The 15,601-nt window shown below is 33.0% G+C and overlaps 1 protein-coding gene across 1 annotated transcript in view; it reads right to left on the bottom strand.

Annotated features, from left to right (window-relative positions):
• Positions 1 to 15,601, bottom strand: part of LOC124362596 (vacuolar protein sorting-associated protein 41 homolog) — a 39,814-nt gene that overhangs the window by 20,940 nt on the left and 3,273 nt on the right. The window contains exons 2-9 of the mRNA XM_046817242.1: positions 14,227 to 14,367; positions 10,947 to 11,117; positions 9,706 to 9,823; positions 7,132 to 7,342; positions 6,098 to 6,255; positions 2,713 to 2,922; positions 1,076 to 1,181; positions 211 to 359 (exon numbers count right to left, since the gene is read on the bottom strand). Coding sequence (XP_046673198.1) covers positions 211 to 359; positions 1,076 to 1,181; positions 2,713 to 2,922; positions 6,098 to 6,255; positions 7,132 to 7,342; positions 9,706 to 9,823; positions 10,947 to 11,117; positions 14,227 to 14,367 — 1,264 coding nt within the window. The remainder of the gene's footprint in view (positions 1 to 210; positions 360 to 1,075; positions 1,182 to 2,712; positions 2,923 to 6,097; positions 6,256 to 7,131; positions 7,343 to 9,705; positions 9,824 to 10,946; positions 11,118 to 14,226; positions 14,368 to 15,601) is intronic.

Below are 15,601 nucleotides of genomic sequence, written 5' to 3'. Positions count from 1 at the left end.
ATTTCTACATGGTTAAAATTAAGATGGACAGCACAGCCAGGTTCTGAAAGTTCAATATTTTTCACGTGCCTCCATTTAAACAAAACTTGTGTGCAAGATACACTGTTTTAGTATTTTATAAGGAAATACTTTACAAATATTTTAATTATTAATTTGCTAGATTCCCAATCTATTTTTAATTTTAGAAAGGATTTTACCTCTAATACACACCTAGAATATCATGACAAAGTTTAGCAGCTTCCTGGTACTGTTCGAGGAAGAGCAAGTGATCAAGGTAAGACTGTCCAACGCTCAGTTTAGTGTGCCTTTGCAAGTCTTTCTCACTACTTGTCACCGCTTCCATTGCATCCTCAAACTTACTGAAAAACCATGAATCATTTTAAACACAAATAACTAAATTACCACCTTCAAAATTATTTAAAAAATTACATAAAATTTATTTTAACAACCAGCACACTATGTTGCTTATTCAATGTCCATACACTTTTTTATGAAAGATTGTTCACTCAGAAAGCTAAACTGTTCTCAATCAAATCATGATGGAGAGGATATCATCATTTACACTGAGAAACACAATTATAACATTAGTCTGGTTCTCACTTACCAGAATAATTTTTATCAACACTATACAGATTGCCTCTTGTCTAATTGATTTCTTCATTCGTTATAAAAGCATTTTCCTATTGCTGAAGAAATTAGGCTACGCTAGAACTCGCACAAGGAACCAACCCCAGAGAGTCACAAATATAACTGACAGACTGAAAAAGTCTTAAGGCAGCCGATATCAATGTTACAACAAGCTGAGCATGTTAAATGTGAACTTTCGTTTTATAACAACCTTTTCTTATAAAATATGTCCAGTTTAATAGTGCAAAATAAATATTTAAAACCAGCAAAACTTGCTCTTTAAAATCCTTAACCAAGTAAAGTTTCTTCTGATTTTGTGGCTGGAATATGTTTTTGTAATTTTCATATAATATGAGAATAGTCAATATTTGAAAAAGTACAAAATGACCTGTTTTGTGACAAGTGGCATATTTCAAATTATTAATATTTTGAAAAAATTACTACTTACAAATGTTCAATGAGCCAGTCTATCCTATCATCTGCATCATACGGGCTTGCAGCGACTATGTCCTTGGGGCTCACAATTAGATAACAATTTTCCTCTATTATACATTCTGTAATAAAAATAATAATTATATTAGTATTTCTTTTAATTCTCTAGTTTTTATATTTGTGTTTCTGAATCAAAGTAAATCTACTTGTAATATTAGCTAATTGTGTTGTCTATTTCATACAACCCAATTCAATTTTATGACATTTTAATTGAAATTTTATTTTTGTATGACATAACAAAATTCAATACATTTAACCCTTTGGACGCCAACGCCCAAGGCTGCTGCCCTACCCATCACGCTAGTGCCCGGACCAACTGTACTAGCCAAAACCGCCAGCCCTGTTTTGACGTTTTTGTAACGTATTACGCTTTGCTCTGTATTATCCTTAGTTTTTATGTTAATTAAATGTTTATTTTTTTATTTGTAGGAAATTATATGCGCTATCGAATAGTGTTATTACAAATAGTATTTAGAATGGAACTACATTGTTTATGATGTGGTAATGCCTAACCAAAACATTTGTTTACATAAAATTTCACTTCAGGCCAAAATATCGGTACGAAAAAAAATATTTTTACCTATCGGTGATATTTTTATTTGTTACAGATATTATATCTAAGACTGCTCACAAAAATTCAGAACTAAAAGTTGAAAAATAGTTTCACAAAAATACTTTTAATTAGTGTTGATATTAGAAAACTGGTAGGCTACTATAACTAGAATTAATGTTACAGTAGGAAATACGTTTGTACATACTTACATAGTATTAAAATGAGAGTATCTTCTCACTAATATAAGTCTATATCATAGATTTTCTTCAAAAAAGTAAGAAAAATCTTTATCAACAAAATAATTATTTACATATATACATTTGACCCCGTCACTTCTAACATGTGCGTTTAGGGAAACACAATGGGTGGACACTAAACTGAACAAAATTAATTACAGATAGTCTTATTTACTTCTAAAATAGTCCTAAACAGTTTAAACCAACTTTTCAAGTTAAAAAATAACTTTTAAAAGATGTTTTTCTCGAACGGCTGATCAATCGGACGTTGGCGCTTTTCGCCCGGACCTCGGCGGTCCGATCGATCGAACGTTGGCGTTTTTCGACTAGACTTCGACGGTCCGATCAACCGGACGTTGGCGTCCAAAGGGTTAAATATTCTCATTTTGTCTGCAAATTTTTCCTTTTTACTGTACAATTTTGAAATAACTGTCAACAAAAGCAACTCACTGTGTATTCTCTTTACTGTAAACTAAGATGTGTGTGTATTTCAATATTTTCTACCAGTTTTACATTGTGTTTAATATTTGATACTCTAGAATAAAAGTATAAAGTTCTTTGTATATGTATTCTACATGGAGCTTTTGATCCAACAAACTACTACTATAACTGTCAATTATTATTAATATAAGAATTTGTTGTACCCAATAATATGTTTCACAGACCAACAAAGAAATTAAACTATTATCTATACTAATACTGAATGAATGACCTTTTTATACTCATATTTTATAGAGTTACATGTATTTTTCATATACAAAAAACCAATTATTATAGAATAATAAGATACTGTAGACAATGTACCCAAGTAGTAGTCACAGGCTGTGTATTGATGGTAGCCTCGCAGACTGAGGTTGTCGGTGCAGATACTGCCGTAGTCTCCCAGTCGTGGTTCCAGCACATGTAGCTGAGGCCGCTGGGGTCCCTCCTCATTCTTCCAGTAACCTAGCACTACCAAGTGCTCGTGAAGTGGTCCAATGCCGCAAATCAGGAAGTCCGTTTGGAAAGATAGTACTGCAAACAAAGTTCATATTTAAGCACTAAGTTGATGTGCCAGTTAATACATTTTTGTTGTTATTCAATTGGTTTCTGAAAAAAAACTTAGACAGATAAGTTTTAATTCAGATTAAGAGAAATATCAGTATAAAAATCTATGCAAAGTTGGTGTCTAGCAAGAGATATAATTTGAAAAAGGTAACTTGTAAAGGCTGCTAATACCAGATTGGTTCAAACCATTTTCAAATGACACGCAGAACACGGATACATAAACACAAACAAAGCGCAAAATATGGAAAAAATGAGGGAATAAGTATTAACCCTTTTAACCCCGGCCATTAAATCAAGTGATGTGCCAGAAATCCCAAGCCATTTTCAGACAAAATGTAAGGGTTTTGTAAAATATTCATAACTCAGTTATTTTTTAAGATATTTAGGTAATTCTTTTTTTGTTTTACTTCTTTATACATGTAACTTACAGAAATATACAAATAAAATTATTATTTTGAAAGTAATTTTTTTACATACTGTACATATACATATATAAAAAATAAATAAAAATGAAAAAATTTCAAGTTTGATCATGGAAACCATACAGATAAAAAAATATTTGACACAAAAATACCCATTTACTTTATGATATATTTAATCCTTAATAAAAGGAAACAAAAATTATAGGCCTACCTTATTTAAAAGTGGAGTAACATCAATTTTTGTAAAGCCGTGTACATTTTTCTTTTTGCCATTTCTGGGCAAGGCAATGTAACAAGACCTTTGAAATTCACAGTAATTAAAATAAACATAAAACCAAAGTTATTTCTGACAAAATAACTAAAACTGTTCATAATCTAAATTTTAAAAAGTTTTAAAACAATATGTACATCACTACAAAATGTTTTAGCACTTGTGGTCACCAAAACAATTGGGGTGAATTCCTTTCTGGCAACTAGGTTACTAATTAGTGTATTTTCACTTACGGGAGACTTTGAATGATGTTTTTTACTCATTTTAAAATCAAACAAATAATAAACTAAACTTTAACTGCCGTACTTTACACTGCTTTAACCTAAAACTGTGAAGAAAACGGAATATTCACAACCACGTGATATACAGCTGTCTGCAACAAGCGTGAACAGTCAGTCAAGACGAACTGCAATTGCTCAGTCACAGACTGACAAAATACAAATTCAAACCATTACAAACTAATATATTTCGATGCAAAATACCTTTGTGCACAAGTCTGTGAAATTTCAAAGCATTTGGTGAAATAGGTGGCCAGTAAAGTAATAAAAAGTGCACGTCCGCACTATACGGACGTCAGGAGTTGACGCCATTTTTATGACGTCCATATAGTACGGACATCGGGGTTAAAAGGGTTAACAAATGTCAAAACTATATCAGAACCTGTAACTGTAGTGCCAAATGCACTAAACAAGTTTAGTATTGATGACAAGACGTGTGCGTTAAAAGTTTATGTGTTGAAAGGTCTTTCACGGCCAATTATTGTTTTATTAAAACAATATGTACAAGATCATTTTGAGTCGGCAGAGGTGTTATAAAAAGCATCCTCTGTATCCAGAAATACACAGAGAGCTAATTTTGTGATTATCAATGAATGATTTCTCAATACTGGAAATTAAGCTACTGAGGGCCTGAATTGTGATTTTCCAGATTGATAGGCATAATGTTCAGAATACAAAGGAGAGTTAAGAAGAACTTGACTCCAATATACCTATCTACAATCTTTTCCATAGTTTTCAGTAGAAAAGATGTTAAACTTAAGAGACAATATGGTTTAGCCTCACCCACAGGATGGAGAATGAAAATTGCCACTTCCAATAAGGGGTATGTGTCCCAGAGCAAAGCTTGATCTAAAGATACTCAGCAAGGATGGTAAAACCAAATCAAGCCCCTGTTGGAAAAGGATTGGAAAGATCCCAACCCCCCTGGAGACTAGAATGGTTTGAAGAAATTCACTGCCCAGCGCACTTTACCTGGAATGAACAACTTCATAGTTTGCAGTTGTTCCAATAAGTAGATCAAGGCATTGGATCTTCAATGGGAGAAACTACCTCAGTATCTATGGAAAGAGTGGAACCCAGAAAATAGGTCACCAAGAGAAGGCTAATACCTGTAGTGTGTTTGTATCCTTCCGGAAAGGAACCATCAGCATTCCTCAATAGACCAATAGGATTTAAGAGCTTTCTGCAATTTGGACACTGGAAGTCGATTCTATCCTAATGCAGAAGTCCCTCCATGTTTTCTGTTTAGACTCAAGGAGTTCTTTAACTAGTCAGGGCAATTTTGTATTCAGCCCACTAATCTAGCCTTTTGGCTTTGTTAAAGAGGCTTCTCGTTCTAGTTGATAAAGCCTTGAGCTGACACTTCCATCAAGTACACTTCGTTTGGCCACTGGATATTTCAAAGGGCCTTTATTGAAGGCTGTCTGTGTTGAGAACAGCCAATTCCTGATGTTCCAAGCTTGCCGCTAGGGCTTCACAGTACAGCATTCAGTTGGCAAGTTGTGGCACTCCATTCACTAACGTACTTGGCCCTGGCATTTCAATATCAAATAGTATATGATTGAAAAAACAGAAAGATTATTCTCTGGATACATCCCAATTGTGCACCAGATTATATGTGAAAGGACTAGTTAGAGTAAAATATAAAACTTCGTCTCAAATCACATTTTTAAAGGTTTCTATTTGCATGATATTAGTACTGAACGATATGTGAGGCACTGCTCTGATTATACTTCTATACCAATCTCACACAAGTCTCAAAAAGAAAGTATTAACCCTTTCCCAGCTATGAATCGCCTGATGATGAAACCTTTGGTTTTGAAAGGCCTTGTCCAAAAAATAAACCGTATTGGAAAAGTATTGTTTTATTAACATTTAGTACTATTTTTAAATGTTTTCCAGTTGATCCAAAAGTCTTTAATTGTTGATAATGATCTGTACTAAATAAAAAATAAACACGTGTTTAATAAATATATAAAACTGCTGAAATGTAAACTGCTACTCTGTGCTGAGGGCCTTAATAAGCAGTTAAGCCAGGCACTAGAGTACCTCTGCGTGCTTTGGCTTGTGATGGTTAAGGGCTTACTTAATAGGACTTTAGTTAATGACAGCTGTATATTAACAAGTACATTCATGTGGTAACAAACTATGGGTGTGAGGTTTTACTGAACTGTTCTCCACAAGGTACTGAGGCCAGTCCGGTGTGAGAGCCATCTCTGCAGGGCTGCGTTTTCGCACGTTCAGGATCCTCACAGAGTCCAACCATCCCACTAGTAATGTGTTGGTGTCCTTCCAGCAGAGGTTGCAGCGTGCTTTCTCGTTCTGGAAACTGTAACAACATACCATCATTGCTGACTGAACAACCACACCCGACATCTTATATTCACCTAATATTATACACAGGGTATCTATAAACTACTTTATCAAACTACACCATTTGATTTGTCAGATCAAATTAAATAAGGAATGTCATAAAAAGTTTTAAGTCTATCTTGTTGGTTTACCATATGTCATAAACACATGAAACAAATTTTAAAGATTAATGTTGCAAAATAATAAGTAATGCATCCATACAAATTTTGTGGCAAGTGTTCAAAGTGACAACAATGAACTCTCAACAGTAATCTCTCATTTGTTAAATACAATAATCAGCTGATAATCAATCATTAGTTAAACAATATTAATAACTCGATTAGTGTATTTTAAGTGAGGAACGCCACTAAGTAAAATCATTACTATTCGGTTATGCTTTGTCATAGAGAAATAAATTTGGTGTCCAAAACCCTTATCTAAAAGTAACCCGTGTTTGACTATCCTTATTAACATTTCCTATTTTTGGGTTATTATTGTTTAATAATTTTTTATGGCCGCCATTTTGAAACATGATATATATTTTCTGATTTTTTTTAACACGTCTTAATCAAACTAAAAGTTTTGCACAGTTTGAATCTTATACCTTTTTCAATTTAACCCTAGCACTGCAGTCATGCTAAATCTTTTACTATAACACATAATACAGTACTCATACATTGATAAATAGTAGACATTGTTAACTTGTTCACTTTTTGTAGACAGAAATAAAAGTGTCTAGAAAAAGTGACTAAGTGAACTGGCATCCCTGCTTCCCACACTGACTCTGCAGCTCAAAGTGAACAGACAACTAGAATGCTATATATAGTTATATATTCTTTATATAACTACTTACTTAGTTGACTTGGTCCACTTGATGAGACCAAGGGAGCACTTGTTGTGGATGTCATAGACTCTGACACCTAGCTGAGTTGCCCAGGCGATGTGCTGACCTGCCTCGTTCCATCGAATGTTCTGGACCCCTCCCTCCACACTCATGTCAAACAGTACTGTAGACTTGATCCGTGACAGAAATGTTCTTTCGTGTAACACTAACCTCTCATCTCCTACACAAACACATACATCACTAGATTAATAGAATTAGGAGGTCAAGAATCTATTCATACAGCCATTGGATAGAAAATCCAGTCCTAGGTGTTGAAAAATGAAACAAATGGGAATATTTGTGATGGAAAACATGGGATAGAGTCGTTCAGTAAGACAAGAGACTAATAATGAATGCCACTCACACTGTCAATTACAGATTCTACCTGGTAACCAGTAAGAGTTCAACTTGGTTTGTCAAAGAATTACATAACCAGGCAGTAAAGAAGCTTAATGGTATTTTTGATTAAAGATAATGTTCCTTAAAATTCAATAAAAGGAAACTCTATAACAAGCAAATTAACTTGTTAATTGCTACTTGAAAAGGTAATTTAACTCATCATAGAGGAATCCCTTACTTGTGTACATTAAATGTATAATAAGTCACCCCTTTATACTATTACATTAAATATAAGTTGTTATCTACTTGCCATAAATTGTATTATTATATCAAACATATTACAATGTAAAATAGTTTCTGGATGACAGTTTTTTTTACAGTTTTCTTTTTGAAATGAAGTACCTACCCATTTTAAGCTATATTCAAACTAATATGAAATGTTTCGTGCTAATAAAGATTGAATTTAATTGGATTTTGTAGTAACCCAATAAAAACAAAAACTACATCACAAAAGTGCACTTGGCAAAATTCAGTTCAACCAGTCAAGAGGCAGGGACACTAGACTCAAACCTTTGGATTCTGTGTTAGTCAGAATACTGAAAAATAAAGTAGGAGCATGTACTAAAACAAATTCATATCTTCAATGTCAGTGACTCCTGCAATTTAGATAATAGCTAATGTCTTGACTACCGTTAATGCTTATTGGCCCTAAAGGGTTAATTTTTATATTGTTTATATGTTTTATTTTGACATTTATTTTAGGTGTTTAATCTTTTACATACAAAAAAATAAGAAAATTGAAATTTTTTAATTTTTCTTGCTAGCATTGGTAGCAATTTATCACAGCACTGGTAGTCACAATATCCTGAAACTTCTTATTCATTGTTTTTCATAACATCCTTAGCATTGGATTCACTGTATTTCTGTTTATAAAAGAACGATCTTATAAAGTATTAAATTCTAAACATGATGCTCACTTTAAATATTGTCTAATATGACTTGTAATATATTTGTTCAAATGTTTACAATATAATTTTATGTATGATTACCAATGCCTGGGAAACCAGATATTAGCAGTGAAAGGGTTAAGTCAAAATTCTTTGAAGAATCCTACAACACATTTCTATACTTTTAAATGAATTGAATATATCATAAATAAAAACTTTATTTCTAGAAATGTGGAATGGGAAATAATTTTAAAGCAAATCTAAATATAATTTACGGACTTTTCTGTGAAAAACAAGTCTACAAGGAGAAGATAATAAAAAGTAGCACAGAATTAATAGCTCTGGTTGCAAAAAGAGCCAAAAAAGAGAAGATTGTGGACCCCCACTCACTTGTCACACACAGCAGTTTTACGTCTGGAGTATTCTAAAGTACCTATACCCCACTACTGCACAGGAAAGCATGAGTTGACAATATAACAACAAAAAGTCATAGTGCAAGTGGTATGAGCGTTTCTGTAAACATCATCTAAATATTGAAGATAACTTTCAGAATTGGAATGTACACCCTACCTTTCTCACTGCAGGAGACAATAGTTCAAAAAAATCATGTTTAAAACAATTTGGGCAAAGACAGTCATTTGAACATGCATTGTACTTGGTATGATTTGTTACGAAGTTGTTATTTAAATGGTCAAAGATAACTGTGAATAAACATTTTCAGAGAAAGAAGTCTATTAAAGATAGTAATTTCTTGAAAATATTGTGAGGAATGATAATGTTCTCCCTATGACCATCAGACAGTCAGTCACAGAATTCAAAAAATCCACCAAAACTTCAATTAAGCAACACAACCTTTTGTAAGAAAACACACAGTGCTGCCAACTGTAAGAAGAGATTGTATAAAATAGTCTGAGGAATTCTTTCAATCTGCCTTATATTGTCTACATTAATTTCATAGCTATCAGAATAAACAAGCTATCATTCATTTAATTAAAGGTAAGATAAGTGAAACCAATAGGATTATAATTTGATAACTCCTATACTATTTGAATTCAAGACCTATTATGCAATTAAACACTTATCTTATTATTGTGATAATGACTTTCATTATTGCAATAATTAATTCATTTTTGAATTAGCATCTCCCATTAATCTAGTAGATAGGTTAATTTGAGAAATTATAAGAAGAGTGTTATTTGGTTGGTTATTACTGATGAATTGATAAGACCTTAATTGTTCTTTATTTAGTTTAACTTACCAGTGATGAACCTACGTCCAGTTTTTGCATAGTTTGGATCAATTGCAACACACTTCACCAGCCTCCCCAATGTCATTGTATGGTTGTATTCCGAAGTATAGAATCCATGTATTAAAACCTAGTTAAGAAACAACAAAATTTAATAGTGTATTATTGTTAAGTTGTAAAACTACAAACAATAATACTTTCTTCCTACTTTAAGACACAGTTGAGAGAAAATACTTTGTGGAGAGATCAATGAGTGAATATTTAATATACATTACTGACTTATTTAACACACATACAGTATTTATCGTGGAACCATTTTGTCCTAACCATTTTGGAACCATTCTTTGGTGTCTTCTAAGAGTTCAACGTAATTGATGTATGTACGATACTTTTTTATTACATACTATCATAATATGATTTTAAAACAAGTTGATGATCAGTTTTGCTCCTTCTCAAATTAAATCTACTTATATTTTCATTGTTATTGATGCCTTTTAATTTATAACATAAATTAAAAGCCATAATCTAGTGAACATAATCAGTACAAAATTGAAAACTGTTGTAATAATTTAATTTTGTAAATATTTATACAATATTCAATGTTACACCTGAAGAAGTACGCCGAGACGTACGAAAATTTATAAAGAGTTTACCAATATTTAGTTTTTTATTTTTGCATGAAGACAATTCATATTGATATATATGATATAATATATATATATTATATATATATATATATATATACATATATATATATATCATTGTTTCAAACTTCTGTGGCTGATAGTACTCATAATTAAAAACAAAAAATGTCCTATAAACAGTTGAAAATGTGTAATTTAGTCGCTAGCTGCCATTTATAATTTTTTTTTTTTAATTAATACTTCTAGACCTAGTAAAGCTACAAACACCAAACTTCACACATAGGTACTAATACATAAGAGGAAAACTAAAAAAATAGTGGTGTGATTTGCTTTCATATTAACAAAATGGTGTCTGTTGAACTTTCAAAGTAAATTAAAAAGTTAAGAGTTTCATATTTCATATTAAAGACAGTCGGCAAAGGTAAAATAGACCTAAATAATTATTTAGAATCTTACATCTACTGTTGTGTAAAAACAACTCTTCTGACTAACAAAAATGATTTTTTACTAGTCAGCTATGTATCATAGCCCTAACAGTTCCTACATCTACATGACTTGATACAGGTAACTTATTGAACATTTTAGTTATTAAAGGTGACTGTCTTATACCTTGCCATCATCAGAGCAGCTGGCTATGAAGTCACCATTGACATCAACACTGATCTGGTTCACAGACACTGTGTGGGCGTTGTAACCTGTGGACATGTCCTTGTGGCGAACGCTGTTGCCTTGATGATCCAGCATGTATATCCATCCAAAATGGGTGCCAATGCAAATAAACTAGTAACATATTTAATCCAAATTATGCTTTTAAAACAGATAAGAACTATGACCAGGTACAAGTATATTACAATAGTAATTAATAGGCTACTGATATTATTAACATAATTTGTGCATACATTTTTTTCTTATTTATATTTACTATTCAATCACTTAAAATACATGAATTTGCTTAATAAAACAAGAGACATATTTAAAAATATCATTAAGCCTATTTAATTTTGTACTTTATTGATTACCAACTTGAACTAATAAATATTTTTTACTGAGCCCTTCAAAATTTGTAAATGTATTGTTCTCAATAAAGGTGTTTGAAGTAATTAAGTATTTTGACTAACAGTTCGGACTACCATGATGTTGTTATGAAATGGTATTATGGTATGAAATGGTACATACCTTCTCCATATTATAATTTCAAGCATTACTAAATAACTTTAAAATTTCTTTTGAGATAAAATGTAAAATTACAACTACTATAGGATCATTACTTCCAGTAATCAAGAACCATGTGTATTTTGTACCAGATATACATACACAGAAAACCATGTTTGAGACATGTTACATTGACAGTATTACATGTTTGCCAGATCGTAGCTCAACATAACACACATAAGAGCATGTGTATTTCTGCCAGATACACAAACACAGAAAACAAAGTTTGAGACCTGTTACATTGACAGTATTACATGTTTACCAGATCGTAGCTGAACATAACACACATAAGAGCATGTGTATTTCTGCCAGATACACAAACACAGAAAACAAAGTTTGAGACCTTTTACATTGACAGTATTACATGTTTACCAGATCGTAGCTGAACATAACACACATAAGAGCATGTGTATTTCTGCCAGATACACAAACACAGAAAACAAAGTTTGAGACCTTTTACATTGACAGTATTACATGTTTACCAGATCGTAGCTGAACATAACACACATAAGAGCATGTGTATTTCTGCCAGATACACAAACACAGAAAACAAAGTTTGAGACCTTTTACATTGACAGTATTACATGTTTACCAGATCGTAGCTGAACATAACACACATAAGAGCATGTGTATTTCTACCAGATACACAAACACAGAAAACAATGTTTGAGACCTGTTACATTGACAGTATTACATGTTTACCAGATCGTAGCTGAACATAACACACATAAGAGCATGTGTATTTCTACCAGATACACAAACACAGAAAACAAAGTTTGAGACCTGTTACATTGACAATATTACATGTTTACCAGATCGTAGCTGAACATAACACACATAAGAGCATGTGTATTTCTACCAGATACACAAACACAGAAAACAATGTTTGAGACCTGTTACATTGACAGTATTACATGTTTACCAGATCGTAGCTGAACATAACACACATAAGAGCATGTGTATTTCTGCCAGATACACAAACACAGAAAACAATGTTTGAGACCTGTTACATTGACAGTATTACATGTTTACCAGATCGTAGCTGAACACAACACACATAAGAGCATGTGTATTTCTGCCAGATACACAAACACAGAAAACAATGTTTGAGACCTGTTACATTGACAGTATTACATGTTTACCAGATCGTAGCTGAACATAACACACATAAGAGCATGTGTATTTCTGCCAGATACACAAACACAGAAAACAATGTTTGAGACCTGTTACATTGACAGTATTACATGTTTACCAGATCGTAGCTGAACATAACACACATAAGGGTACGTCCAAGATGCACGCTGATAAAAGCAGGTAAACAGAGTCAGATTTCTCGGCGCCGACTGTCTGACTCTGAGCGGTAGGCTGATGTGGCCATTATGTAAGCAGGTTGTCAGCGCAGAAAGAGCTGCCACCAAAAAGATATCAGTGTACAATGGAACTTACAAGTGAACAGGCTGCAGCTTTATTGTAGCTTTATTGAAGCAACCCTTATGTGGGCACCAGCAAATGAAACTACCTATATCGACCATGGCCTATAAAACACGTTTTAGAACATTGTGAGAAAGTATGTGCCAGTTCTTGGTACCGTTTATTATAATTCGTGATCCTCTTTAAAACAACCTTAATGTCTTTAAATCTGCCGCCAACAGGCATCAACGATGTTCCTATTGGAATGTTCTTTAAGTCGCTTATCCCATATCGGAGGATTAAGTTGCACTTTTGATACAAAATCGTCGATATCCATCGTAAAAAAAAAACAAACAACACTCAATACACACACGAAAATCACTTTCCGACTAGCAGGCCGTCTGAAACCAGAATGAACAAATCATTCCGGTAAAAATCGGAGTCAGACTACCAGTGCGCAGAAAGTCAGCGCGCAGGTGCAGTGTGGCCACTCCTGCTTAACAACGTGGAATTTTACGCACGCCGACTCGGCGCTGACCGGCGCCGATCGCCTGACTCAGAAAACCAGCGTGCATCTTGGACGTACCCTAAGAGCATGTGTATTTCTGCCAGATACCCAAACAGAGACAATGTTTGAGACCTGTTCACATCGTCAGTACTACATGTTCCCCCATATCATGTCTGAACATAACATAGATAGAAATATGTGTATTTCTGCCAGATACCCAAACAGAGAAAACAATTTTTGAGACCTGTTCACATCGTCAGTACTACATGTTCTCCCATATCATGGCTGAACATAATACAGATAACTGTTTTCCCCACATTTTAATCAACCAGAGACCAGACGGAGAAAAATATACAGTTTTTAATGTGGTTAATACAACACAATAATTGAATGTTCATGTTTATGTTATTAGTTGCTTGTTTTGCATTACATGTCCAAAATTAACACAATAGATTTCTTAATCTCTCAAATTTGTTCCTTAACATGTCACACTTTAAATTAAAAATTAATAAAGTACTTTCTTTTGGACATCCCTTGCTTAGATTTACTACTAACCCGTAATATGCTTTACCTTTTAGGATTAAAATTTTATCTTGAATATATTTTTCTTGATAATAACATTGGACCTTAAATCCCCACTCTACTATTACAGAGTTATATGTAGGCGAACATGAAAATACAATTTGAAATTGAATAAAATTATACCATGAATATTTGAAATTTGGTTGCTTATTACTTAGTCTATTTACTACTACTTACTTTTGGATGAACAGCAATACAGCTCGCTGCATCTTTATACAAGATATTGAGAAGGTCATTGGCAATCCGTGAATACTTCAACTTTGGCTCAATTTCTTCTGATTGGACGCTTTCTTTGTCCTCCTCATTTTCTTGCTCATTCTACAAAGTTTGGATGAAATTAACTACAGTATTAAATAAAATATTATAGAACTGTTATAGTTTCAACTTTCCAAAAATGATTTTCTAGCAAACAACAGAGTTTTGAGTCTGTATAATCAATTATTATTCAATGGCAACTGGTTTCCATTGGCACAACTCCATCCACACGATTCCCTCCCTTTAGGGGGCTATTTCATATGGTAAAAGTAATCTATTGGTAAAGAATTTATAAATATTGGTTCTAAAAATGTTTCGTTTTGGATATCAGAACAATTATTAAAATCTTCATAATTATAATTAATGTACAGTAGGATGTGCTGAAGGAGCAGGAAGTTAAAGATCTTTGGGCACATCTGCTAAAACCAGTTCTGAAAACTTTCCGACCATCCATAGAAGGAATATTCTCAGCATGAGATCAAAATTGCAGCAGATATTACTAACTCTACTAAGGCATATTCAAGATAGCTTTTCTCTACACAGTTTCAGGTAAGAACTATTGTAATTGAAAAATAGAGTGAGCCATATAACAAAATACAAGTTTCTTCTAGCTTTAGAAACAACATTGCTTGAACGTTCAGAGATTAGCTTGGAATCTATGAAAACGCTCAGAATAAATCTGATCATTAAGATATCTTAGTATTAACATTGAAATTCACAGTTTACATTCCACAAAATTGTACTGTAATGTCCTATCTAAAAGATAGGATCTGATCCAACATATAAGGTCAGGAGAAATTAGATGCTTTATCAAAAGGAGTGGTATAGAAACCTGTCTTATAGAAGCCTTTTGGAAGTGATGGTAGATAGTATCAACCTTGTTACTCAACTTCAGAAACGGCCACAGATAAAAATAACAATTTAATACTAGTCGTAAAATCTCTCAATAAGCCATGATGAAGTAGACAGATAAAATGGCAAACTCTCTTTGCAGGAAACTGTACACACCCCACCTTCTGAGTTTTCCTGATTAAATTTCCTGACTATTTTCAAATATCTTGACCCTGCTTTGAAAGCCACCATCAATCAATATATGTAGAATCAATAATTGCAGAGTTAAAGGACATGTTTTCAAATTAGTTTGACTACAGCAATCTTCCATATGGAAGAAAACTGTCTTGCTAAATAAACTTCACCTGAATAATGACATGAGCATAAGAGGAACAGATACTCTAATAATGAATGCATGAATATTGTCCATATTACAAGCTGAGAGACTAGTTTTTAAAGTTGCCAC

Source organism: Homalodisca vitripennis, chromosome 5, assembly GCF_021130785.1.
Source record: "Homalodisca vitripennis isolate AUS2020 chromosome 5, UT_GWSS_2.1, whole genome shotgun sequence".
Lineage (NCBI taxonomy): Eukaryota > Metazoa > Arthropoda > Insecta > Hemiptera > Cicadellidae > Homalodisca > Homalodisca vitripennis.
This window is presented reverse-complemented; position numbering and strand designations above follow the sequence as displayed.